Raw genomic sequence first — 11,354 nt, 5'->3', positions numbered from 1 at the left:
TAGGAAGGCAAATCTGCTGGTCCAAGTAAATACTAGGAAGCCCCCCAGGCAAAGAGAAAATGCGGTGGGTTTCTGCCTTTTGGGGGTTCTCTGCCCACTGGCAGCTCCCCATTCCGGGAGTGTGTTGATGGATCGTGGACCCAGACCCTCTGGGGAGAGAAGCCAGGCCATGCTGTGGTTAAGAGCCAGATGTCTGGGTTCACATTTCAACCCAGGCAAGTTCTGTCTCTCTGATACTTACCTCCCAGGCTCGCTGGAAGGCTGGACCCATTGGGACTGTGACAGGAGGCACAGTAAGTGCTGGTTAAACTACCTGATGGGGCGTGGGCCTCTGTCTTAGTCTCCTAGGGCTGCTGTAACAAATGACCACAACTGGGTGGCTTAAAATGACAGAAATTTGTTCTCTCTCAGCTCTGGAAGCCGGAAGAATCTAGGTGCTGGTGAGGTCCAGCTCTGTCTGGAGGGTCCAGCAGGAGTCCTTCCTGCCTCTTCCAACTTCTGGGGCTCCAGGTGTCCCGTGGCTTGTGGCCAAATCACTCCCATCTCTGCCTCTATCTTCATGAGCTCTCCCCTCTTCTCCCTGTGTCTCTCCTCTCAGTCTATGTTTTCTCTCCTCCTGAAAGGACTTGCTTCGGATTTAGGACCCACCCTAACTGGGGATGATCTCGTCTCAAGAGCCTTAATTTAATTTCATTTGCAATCACCCTTTTTCCCAAATGAGGTCGCACTTACCGTTGTAGGTGGATGTCTCTTTGGGGACCGCCATTCACCCCACTACACCCAGTTCTCAGTATGCACTGACAAGGGTTGCTACATAACTTGGATCACGTAGCACAGGTGGTTTTGTAGCCTTCTGCTCCCAATTAACATAAAAAAAATTTTTTTTTGGCCACAGCTGCACAGCATGTAGGACCTTAGTTCCCCTGACCAGGGATCAAGCCGTGCCCCTGCAGTGGAAGCACGGAGTCTTAACCGCTGGACCGCCAGGGAAGTCCCTGCCCTTTAACATTGTGTTGTGAGCATTACCTGGATGTCACAGACACAACTAGGGGTGGAGGCTGTGTGACAGTCACCTTATAGACGTGTCACTGTTATGTACCAGGTCCTTACTGGTGGGCAGAAGGCTAGGCAGAGCACCTGTGTGTTCCAGGAGGGCAAGGCCCAGCTGGGATCGCTGAAGCTCCTGGCATGACACACAGATACTCACGGACTGATGACAAATCCTCTCTGCATTTAGACGCCCCCATTCATCTAGAGTGTAGGGCAAGTGTGGGGCTTGGGACACGGCAGGGCTACTCAAGAACTGGGGCCCCAGGCCTTCTCTGGGCCTCTCTGTTCTCTCTCAAATGGGAGCCCGGTGAATGAGGTCTTGCCTGCGAAGCCCTTGGCGTAGCCCTGGAGCACAGCAGACACGAGACTCATGTGTGGGACCGATGGGCCGGGAGTTTGCCTGCCCCTCTGGGACAGGTGCTCCATTTGACAGCAAGGCCAGAGGGAGCACAGGTGCCTCTGGGGCCACCAGGCTGAGGGACAGGAGCAGGCCTGCTGGCTGGGAACCTGGAAAAACAGCTGGAACTTGAGGAAGGTCCCTGAGCCCTGGGCCCTGCAGCAGGGGCCTCCTCCCTCCAGCACCCCTCCCCTCATTCTCATTGCCCCTAGCCTCGGCCCCTGGGCACTGGATGCTCATCACCTGTGTGCCACCTGCCACACCGGGGGTGTGGTCACAGAGCCTGGAGGACACCTGGTCCCCGGGACACCCACTCACCCCTGCAGGAGCCCCCCGCACCTGCCTGAAGACCCTGCCCCCCGCCAGGTGTGGAGGAGACGAGGCCCCAGCCCCCAACCCTGCCCTGCCCTCAGACACCGTCACCCCCAGGCAGGCCTGGAGGGGGAACGTGCCGCCCCCAAGTCTGGGCTGGAGCTGCAGGAGTGCAGAGCCGTGTCAAGGGGACGGAGGGCACTCAGGGGGCGTGCGGCCACTTCCCGGGGGGGAGGGGAGGGCAGGGAAGGCAGAAGGCAGGGTGCCGAGCTCAGGGGCGCCCTGCACCGGGAAGCAGTGTTGGGAAGGCCCGGGGCATGGACTCTGGGCACAGTGGGGAGGCGGCCAGCTGTTCAGCACGCCCTGGGCCCTGGAAGCCCTACCACAGGGGTCCTCCAGAGGTGCTACGCACCCCTTGCCCTTCGCCGCCGGCCCACGTCTGGACTTGCCTCCCGGGAGGCGTGAGGCACAAAGCAGGTGCGCAGAGCAGCTGCCTGCCTCAGTGGGGTCCCTGAGCAATGTCCGTCTGTCCGTCCAGCAGCGATGAAGTGAAAGGAGAGCAGGAGAGTGGGACCCCACTCCTGCCAGCCTGGCCCACACACCCACGGGGGTCTCTTCCCTGAGCCTCTCCGCCCCGCGGTTCCCGGCCTAGGCAGCTGACGGTTGCCATGGAAACCCCGCGTCCTCCTCAGCGCCCTCTCCTGGCCCTTCTGCTCTGCCAGCAGCCTCCTCTCCCGGGCCTGTGTGGCCTCAGCCCAGGCTTACAAAGGGGCAGGGTGGTAGGGGCCATTTTCATGGGTTGATCCTTCACAGTTGCCCTGGGACAAGGACAGTGGGTCCTTTCCCTAATTTCCGAGTCATCTGGTCAGTCCCTTGGGGAGAGGGAAGGACCCTGGGGACGCTGAACCCTGAGGCCGTGCATGGTTTTCAGGTTGCCCTGGGTGTGGGGCCTCTGTGTCTGTGGTCCTAATTAATCCAGGGGCGACGGCTGAGGTGTACAGGGACGGCAGCCTTAATGGAGCAAAGCGCGTGAGGCCCTAGGGAGCCCCCAGTTGGGAGAGTACCTGACCACCTGCCCCTCCCTGTAGCTGGCACTGCCTTCCCTCCTTCAGACCATGAATCTCCCAGGGCGGGAGCATGGACGTTTCCCAACAGAGCTGTGTCTGGCCCCGGGCAGCTGAGCGGGGAAGCAGCAGGAAGGAAGGGGAGGGCGGCGCCGGGGCCTCCCTCCCCAGATACAGGGCCCCAGGCCCCAGGGTCCCTGCAAGGCTGGTCAAAGCTCAGAATTAGGGCAAGGAGCCACTGTGAAGCATCACAAAGCCCCTTTGTGACCCGGTGGCCTGATTGGGCCCAGCTTGTGGTGGGCAGTCCCTGCCATGTCATGTCTGGAGCCTGGCCGGGCGTCTGTCTCAGAGCCCAGTAGGCATGTGTCTTAGTCAGCTCAAGGCGGGTAACAAAACACCACTGACTGGACAGCTTACACAACAGATGTTTATTTCTCACAGGCCTGGAGGCTAGACATCCAAGATCAAGGCACCAGCAGATCTGGTTCCTGGTGAGGAATTTGGGGCTTGCAGATGGCCACCTTCTTGCTGTGTCCTCACGTAGCCTTTCCTCTGTGCGTGCACATGGGGGCCAGGAGACAGAGCGTAAGCTCTCTTGTGTTTCCTCTTATCTGGACACCAATCCTATTGGATCAGCCCCCCTTCCCCATGACCTCATTTAACGGTAATTACTTCCTTATTCCAAATACAGCCACACGGGGCCTTAGGGCTCAACATATGGATCTGGGAAGGACACATTCAGGCCACAACAGGGTGAAACTTTCCCTCCGATAGTGTGGCCTCCACGCAGAGCCCGGGGCCTGGGCCATGACTCTCCCTCCCTCTGGGCCTGCCCCCAACCCCACAAGCCTTGCCCATCACAGATGCGGGCAATGCCAGCCTGCCTGCTGGGGGCCCTCCCCCGCTCCGGGTCGCCCTCCTCGCTGGCGGCCTTCTGCGTCACCGGGGAAATGGCCAGAGCACATCCCTAGGCGTGGGCTGTGCCGCCTCCAGAACCCGAGAGGCTTGAGAGGCATGGTGCTTCCCTGCTACCGGCGGGAGGTGCAAGATGCAACCACCTGGCCTTTGCTTGGAGGGCACGCCCGGGGACGCCCCCCTCCCCTGGACCTCTAGAATGTTCATGGTGCGGCAGGCCTTGCAGTCCTTCCGAGTCCTGGCTGTTCTATGTGCTGCCGCTGGAGGCCGCCCTCTGGAGAGCACGTGTCACCCCGCGTCTTGTCCGGCCGGAACAGCAGCATCGCGCCCCTGATGAGCTGGGTCCCTGCGATGCCTGTGGCTCAGGGCAGGGAGTCAGACACAGCCCCAGACAGACCTGCAGTAGGCGCCGTGTGCATCCCACGTAGAGCAGGCGGTCTGTCTCTGACAGGATGGAGGCTGCACCACACTGCAGGGCCTCGTATCCCTGGGGCCACGTCACCCTGCCCTGGAGGCTGTGGTCGGGCTCCACGACCTACTCCCTTTCAGCAGGGACTGGGCTGGAGAATGAAATGGAGGTATGCTGGGGACCAGCCCCCCTGCATCCTTCGGATCCTCCAGGAGGGCACCCGTCTCCCCCTCCCCCTCCCCTGGAGGTGATGCTGTTTTTGCTTTACTCTCTGGGCCATGGAGGGGAGACGTTTCATAACCTTAACCTTCCCACCATGATCACAACAATGGCTCTTACCCCGCAGACCACGGATCCGACGTGGGGTTTGTGAATTCTACATCCGCAGACTGCAGAGGGTACCACCAAGGGGTCTGTGACCCAGCGGACCCACTCTAAGCTGGACCGTGGACAGAACTCTGTTAACGGCCTCTCTGACGGGGTTCTCTGGGCATCAGTGTCAATCAACCCTGGCCCTGTGTCCTGATGTCTGTACCATGTCTGCCATTCCCTTTCCCGGTGCGGCTACCCCAGGTGCCTCTGGGGAAGGCCTCTTATATTTGTCAGAGTAAATTAAGGACAGATGACTGAGAGGCGGAGGGTGGCTGCCCCGATAGAAATGCCACAGTCCCTGGCGTGGGTTTTGGCCGAGCCAGTTTTCAGACCTGGAACCCGTGGACTGAAGAGGTGGCCCGGTGGCCAGGAAAGTTGTCTCAGTGTTTGCATTGACGCATTTCCTTTTAACAAAGAAAAAAATTAACATGTTTTCAGTCGTGGTGCTTTTTGGATCTGAAGTCTGCATCTCAGAATTCCAGCGGGAGGTGTTCTGCACAGGCTGGTGTGGCCGCTCAGGGCAGCGACCAGACAGCCGGACCCCCCAGGGGGGTGCCAAGCTCCTGGGGGCTGAGTCTGGACAGCGGATGCGCTGCTGCCGCCCCCTGGAAGTGTTGGGGTCTTTGTTGGTCGACTTGGGGTGGGGAGGATGTTCCAGAAACTAAGGGAGGAAGAACTCGGCTCTTCTTAGGCTCCAGCCACCGTGTCCAGCCCTCAGGCCAGGGGGATTCTCCCCATCTCTCCGACATCGATGGACAAAGCCAGCCCGTGCACACACCTGAGCCCCTCCATCTTCAGGTGCCAGATACCTCCTGGCTCATGGCGGCCGAGGCAGGCCCAGGCAGAGGTGCCGAGCTCCAGCACCACACCAGCCGACGGCAGGGGTCGGCGCCCTACGGACCCTCTGGCCCAGGGTCCCAGCCACCTCCAGTGTGGTGTTTCTTGGAGGGTCCAGCTCCAGTCCAAGGTGACCTTTCCAGGTGCCTGGCTCTCCCAGGACAGCATCCAGCAATTCTCCAGGGACTGAGGGCCTGCTGCCCCCCATACCACCTCCGGGGGGGCAGACATACCTCTAAGTATTTAAGAGGCCAGCCTGCTCTGAGTCTCCGTCCCTAAATCCAAACTTCCTGAACACCAAGAGGAGTTTCTTCGCAAAAGACTGTTTTTCTAGAGTTTTTTGGGAGAGGGACATAACTATGGGGGTGGGGTGGTGGCAGGAACAACAAAGGCCTGTGCAACAGTCCCCTGGCACCCCCGTAGGGGACTGGCTCCCCCTCCATGACGGGGACGGGGCGCCACCTGCCGGTGTGGCCCCATAGCCAGCTAAGTCGGCAGCTGGGAAGACTGGATGTTTATCGGGCAGCCCCCAGGACCCATGAGCACCCACCCTGCCCCCCTCCCCCGCAGGCCTGTGGTTGGAGCTGGATGGGGGGGGACAGGGGGCGGGGGGGACAGCACGCCCTTCCCCACACTCACCAGCACCCTTAGTTGGAAAACCAGTGTAAGGGCCACGGGAAAGCGCCACCTTCCATCGCTCGGCTGAGGTTGCCACGCCGACCCAGAGGATGCGAGGGGCTTTCTGGTTTGTGAGTTCCGTGTAACTAGACTGCCCGGCGCTCTGTGCCTGCACACACGTCACCCCCCCACACACACACACACCGCCCACCCGGTATCCACGCCTGGAGGGCTGCTCTGGAGGCGTGAGCTGTCCCAGTGACCCACGCCTCACATCCTGTGTCAGAAGGGATGGCACTCGTCCACCTCCAGGCCCCCTGCTTCCAGCCCCCCAGAGCCCCGGTGCGGGGTGCGGGTTCTGGGGAGGAGGGCGAGAGCGGGGCTCTGGGCAGCTCCTCGTGCGGTAGGGTGGGTGCCCCATGTGTGTACCTCCCCCCGGGTGGGGCGATGGTGCAGGTGAGGCCCCTGGCGCCTGGCACGGGTCCTGCAGGCTCCCAGCAGCCTGGAGGAGGAGCCCGCACTGTCAGAGGGACGCCTGGGGTTTCTTTGGCAATGTCGGGGCGGGCCTCTCCCCGCCTGACCTCCCCGGACCTGGAGGCCTGGGTGCCCGGGTCCCTGCGCTCTGCTTGCCGCTGGCCTTTGAGCCATGGCTGCTGCCCCGCACCCTCCCACGGACGGGGAGGCCTGGAGCCTTCCAGCAGGTGAGTCCTCTGGGGCCTCTGCCTGAGCCCTGCCTGGCCTCCCCAGGCACTTCCTGCCGTGGGCTTGGCTGAGCGCAGACCAGTCACCCCTCCTCCGCCCTGCCCCCCTCGGGAGGGGTCTTCCTGTCTGAGGGCTCCCTCTGAGGACTTGGGACCTCCTGGGGGCAAAGCCATGCTGGGTGTGTCATGTCCCCAGGCTCCTTTCCCAGGGCTGCCAGGTGCTCCTAATTTGGGGGCCAGGGCCAAGGGCAGGTCTCTGCTCTGCGTTGTGTGACAGTGGGCAAGGTGACAGGGCCAGGTTACCTGGGGGACATACTGGGCCTGTGTGTGTGTGTGTGTGTTATGTTGTTTGTGTGTTTCTGTGTGTGTGGTGTATCTATGTGTGTGTAATTCGTGTGTGTAGTGTGTGTGTGTGTAAGACAGGTATCAAAGGGGAAGCGTGTGCCTCTGAGCAGCAGGGCGCAAGTGCCCAGGTGCCCTTGCCATCTGCACATCACTTCCTCGATGTGCCCGGAGCCTGGGTCAGCCTTGGGACGGCTTCCTCTGGCCTCTCAGCCCCTGTGCCCCTTGGGCCCCGGCTGACCTGTGGCTTCTGGCGTGGCCGGGGCTGGCGTGGGTGTGTCCCCTGCCGGGCTGCTGCTTCCCCAGGGCTGCGTCTGGCAGGTGGCTGTCAGGTGCCATGCCAACGTCCAGGCCTGTGCCAGCTGTTGTCGCTGCCGCCTCCTGTGTGCTTTCTGACCCTGGGCCCCAGAGGCTGTGGGCAGGGTGGTCCAGCTGTCCCCAGCCTGCTCAAGCCTGCTCAGGGCTGGCTGTCCTAGGGACACAGTGGGGAGAGTAAACAGTGTGGCTGTTTAGAGTAGAGCGAGGGCTGCGTCCAGAGGCGGGAGTCCCTCCCCACCCGCTGCCCCACCCGACCCACCAGCCAGCCCGGCCACTTCTCACAGTGCAGCCGGCTGTGGGTGCGGTGGATGGCACGCCAGGCCCCAGGCCAGGGGGAGCCCCTGGTGGCAGCGAGGGACAGAAACGGCTGCCCTGGTGGGTCACCACTCTCTGGCCTCACGGTGCAGGTGTGTCATGGGGGGCTGGGCAGGGTGGGAACAGAGGTGCCCGGCTCTCATTTCTCAGTCTGTGCCCAACCCAGGGGGCACTGAGTACCAGGTGTCTCCTGACCCTCTCGAGAACCCTGACAAGTGGGGGCTACTGTTGCGCCCACTTTCCTGATGAGCAAACTGAATGACCTGCCCGAGGTCGCCGGCAGGCACCTGACATGTCTGGAGTCGGGGCTCTACCTCCGCGTCCACCACGTGCCAGGCAGGGGGGCACAGGCCGCTCGGTTTGCTCTTCATACAGCCCCTCCCAGCTGAGAAGCCCGTCCCTTGTGACCCCTCTCAGACCTGGCCAAGCTTGGCGTGGCCCCGGGGACCCACGGGTGCTGTCTCTCCAGGCCCTGAAGACCCCCGACCCCCCGCTTCTGACCCTGCCGGGCCCAGGATACTAGACTGGGGCTGAACCCGAGGAGGGGAGCTGGACTCCTCCCACAGGACCGTGGGCGGGACAGCTGAGATGGGATCCCCACGCCTCCCCCCGCCCCGACCGTGCTGGGGGCTCCCGAAGCCAAAGGCATCTGCACACAGGCCACCCCCACCCCCCAGCGGTGCCCACCCCGTGGGGGGCAGAGGGACGGGGCCCCACTCACGGGGGGTGGGGGGACTTTCTCAGAGTGGCATCAGGCCGGCACAAGCCAGGGAAGGGGTCAGGACAGGTAGCTGCGCGTGCCACACCCGCCGGAGGGGCCTCAGCCTCAGGGGCCTGCAGCTCTGGGCTCAGCTGTGGCGCTGCCAGGTGGGCGAGCCTGCATGGGGGCTGCACACTGCCGCTCGCGGCCACCCAGCTGCAGCCCAGAGCCAAGCCCAGTGGCCGCCGCAGCCGGGCAGGGGCGACAGGAGCTGGGGCCCTGGGCAGGGAGGCCGTTGGGTTTGTTTTCAAGTTCACCACGCACTTGTTTTCATGATTTTGCTTTTATCGCGAGTAGAGGGTTTAAACTGACAGCGAGTCATGTCTATGACGCGGCTTCTTCCTGGAGGAGGAGGTCTCCTTGACCCCCCGGGGGCAGCTTAGTCCCTGCTAAAGGGAACAGAGGGCCACCAGCTCCTCCCGTCAGGAGAAACTTCCTGCGTCTAAGCTGCTGCTTCTGCTCGCTTGGAACGAGGGCTGGAGAGTCCAGCGGACCCTGGGAGGACACCCCCCAGGACCCCAACTGCGGGGGGAGCCTGAGGGTGTGGCGGGGAGGAAGGCCTTCAGTAGAGGGGCCAGGCCTCTGCCTGGGAGCACGACCCTGCGGCCGCGGCGCAGGCGCGGTCTCTTCGCAGCGCGGTGGGCGTGGGCTTTCACCCTTGCCGGGGCCGCACAGGGATCCTGCCCCGGGGTCGGGGGCTCTTTGTGAACGCAGGAGGCGGAGCTGTCTTTGAGCGTCCCCTCCCCTATCCAGGCTCTGGGGGCCGCGTGGGGGACGCCGTGGTCATCGCTGATGAGCTCGCCCCACCCCCGAGGGGAGCGGAAGCCTTCCGCAGGCCCGCGTGCGTGCGTGCGTGCGTGGTGCGTGCGTGACGTGCGTGACGTGCGTGGCGTGCGTGGCGTGCGTGCGTGCGTGCGGGCGGGCGGCACAGCGAAGGAGCCCACGCCGCTTCCTGCAGCTCTCCCGGCAGGGGCCGCCTTCCTGTGTGGCCCCAGGTCAGCGCCCTGGGACACCAGCCGGTTGCAAACGTCCTAAAGAAACACACGGGTGGGACCTGCTCCCTTTCAGCCTCGCCGGGTAAGGTGCCCAGTGGACCGCGCGAGCCCAGGCAGGCCGGGGCTCCAGGCCAGGAGGACGGAGCAGAGCCGGATGGTGGTCGCGGTGCTGCCGGCAGGGGGACCTGGCCGCAGAGGTACGTTGTCTGTCTGGGCCACCGGGTGTGGTTGAGGGCCCTGGAGCCGGAGGCTGGATCTGGGGTCCTGCTGGCTCTGTGCCTGCCTCACCCCGGCCCCAACTACGGAGGAGGCTACGCGGGGGTGGAGGGGGCACCTCACGTTCCCGGCAGGGTCTGTCCGGGGCGACTCCCCCTCTTGCTGGCCGCTAAACGTGGGGCTGTGTCGCAGTGACCAGAGCCCCGCCCTGCGCGCTGCCCAGACGGCAGCGTCTCCAGGTGTCCCCGGTTCCCCAGGACAGGTCCTTTAGAAGGAGCCTCAAGGACGGCTCTCCATTCTCCATGCCCGCCTGGAATTAGGGGGTCCTTTGCTGCAGACCCGCCTTTCTCTGGGGCCCGCTCTGGAAGGAGTGCCTTTCGGGCAATTCCTAAACTGAAGGAGTGTCTCTAACGATGTCAGCCCCTCCCTGAGGGCCACTCCGCACCAGAGTCTTACAATACCCAGAGGCAGGGTGGGGTGAGGCGTCTGGTCTCCTCCAGCTCTCCTCCGCGGGGCACCACGCTGAGCCCAGGGCCGGCAGATGGCAGAGGCCGCGTCCCCCTCACCGCACTGCCCTGCCAGGGCGGTCGAGCAGGTGGTAGGAAGCCCGCTGGAGTTGGACAGGTTGGGGTGCTCTCCTGGCGCTCAGGCCTCTCCAGCCTCTATTTCTGTGGTCGAAGGGGTGCACTGAGCTCGTGCCAGGGAGAGCGGGAAGCCGGCGCCCGCTTCCCCCAACCAGTCCCCACAAGCCGAAGCGTCAGGGCCGGAGCGCTCAGCCCCTCGTCCATCTGCTGGGGACGTGGCCCGGGCTGGCTCCTCTCTCCTGCACCCCGACTCCCAGGCTGACCCCACCCGGAACTGAACCTTGAGCCGGCCACCAGCCTGGGGCTGAGCCCACCCCTGCCCCTGCCCAGCCCAGCCCCCAGCCCTTCACGTCGTCCCTACTCCAGCCCAGGCCGAGCCTGACCCCCGGCGCCCTAGGAGGACTGGAGTCGGGTGCTGCTTGGAGCCCCAGCAGGCGCTGAAGGCCCTGGCTGTCACTGAGTGACACGGGGTTATTATGCTGTCACAGGGCCGTGCGGAATTCTCACCCCGTGCTGAGAGGCAGCGCGTTGGGAAGGCCCCAGGCTTTTGCCAGCCCAGGGCCTTGCAGCCCACTGTGCCCCCCCAGTTTCCATAACCGTCCTTAGGGTTTCCATCATGGGCCAGGGGACCGGCACAGACCGGCATCCGGAGCTGGGCAGGAGCCAGCTTGCCTTGAGTGAGGTTGGGTGCCGGGCTGCAGACCACGGGGCTGCCCTGGGAAAGCACCCTCTGACCCCAGGGCAGGTGGTGATGGAGGTTCACTGGCTCCACCCTTGATTCCGCCGTGCTGCCGTGTCATCCTTGGTCATGGGGATGCCGCCCACCTGCCCGGGGGAAATGATCCAGCCCCGCCCCAAAGATAGATAGAGGCAGTGCCCTCTCTCCCTTGGGGCCCCAGGGAGACCAGCCGTTGGGAAGGCCAGTGCCAAGTCCAGGTAGTGTTTGTGCCGACTTGGTGCATGTGCTAGCACACAGGGGCCGAGGCACTGCTGGGGAGGTGCCTTCTTCCTGGAGCACAGCCAAGTTGGTGTGAGGAGTGAGGACTTGGGCCGGATGGCCTCTGCCGCGTGCCTTCCCCAGAGCCTGTACACGAGGCTGATGTAGTGCCCACCTCAGAGGGGTGTGGTCGGGATCCGAGAGAGAACGTT

General features: G+C 63.6%; 1 protein-coding gene across 1 annotated transcript in view; it reads left to right on the top strand.

The window, feature by feature from the left end:
* Nucleotides 1-5,270: 5,270 nt before the first annotated feature.
* The window catches only part of CCDC187 (coiled-coil domain containing 187), a 24,462-nt gene continuing 18,378 nt past the window's right edge, over nt 5,271-11,354 (top strand). The window contains exons 1-5 of the mRNA XM_024762424.1: nt 5,271-5,499; nt 6,261-6,377; nt 6,572-6,675; nt 9,028-9,270; nt 9,406-9,602. Coding sequence (XP_024618192.1) covers nt 5,271-5,499; nt 6,261-6,377; nt 6,572-6,675; nt 9,028-9,270; nt 9,406-9,602 — 890 coding nt within the window. The remainder of the gene's footprint in view (nt 5,500-6,260; nt 6,378-6,571; nt 6,676-9,027; nt 9,271-9,405; nt 9,603-11,354) is intronic.

Source organism: Neophocaena asiaeorientalis, unplaced genomic scaffold (assembly GCF_003031525.2).
Source record: "Neophocaena asiaeorientalis asiaeorientalis breed wild unplaced genomic scaffold, Neophocaena_asiaeorientalis_V1.1 scaffold78, whole genome shotgun sequence".
In the NCBI taxonomy this organism is placed as follows: Eukaryota; Metazoa; Chordata; class Mammalia; order Artiodactyla; family Phocoenidae; genus Neophocaena; species Neophocaena asiaeorientalis.
Note: the sequence above shows the minus strand (reverse complement) of the source record. Positions and strands in the feature narration are given on the sequence as shown.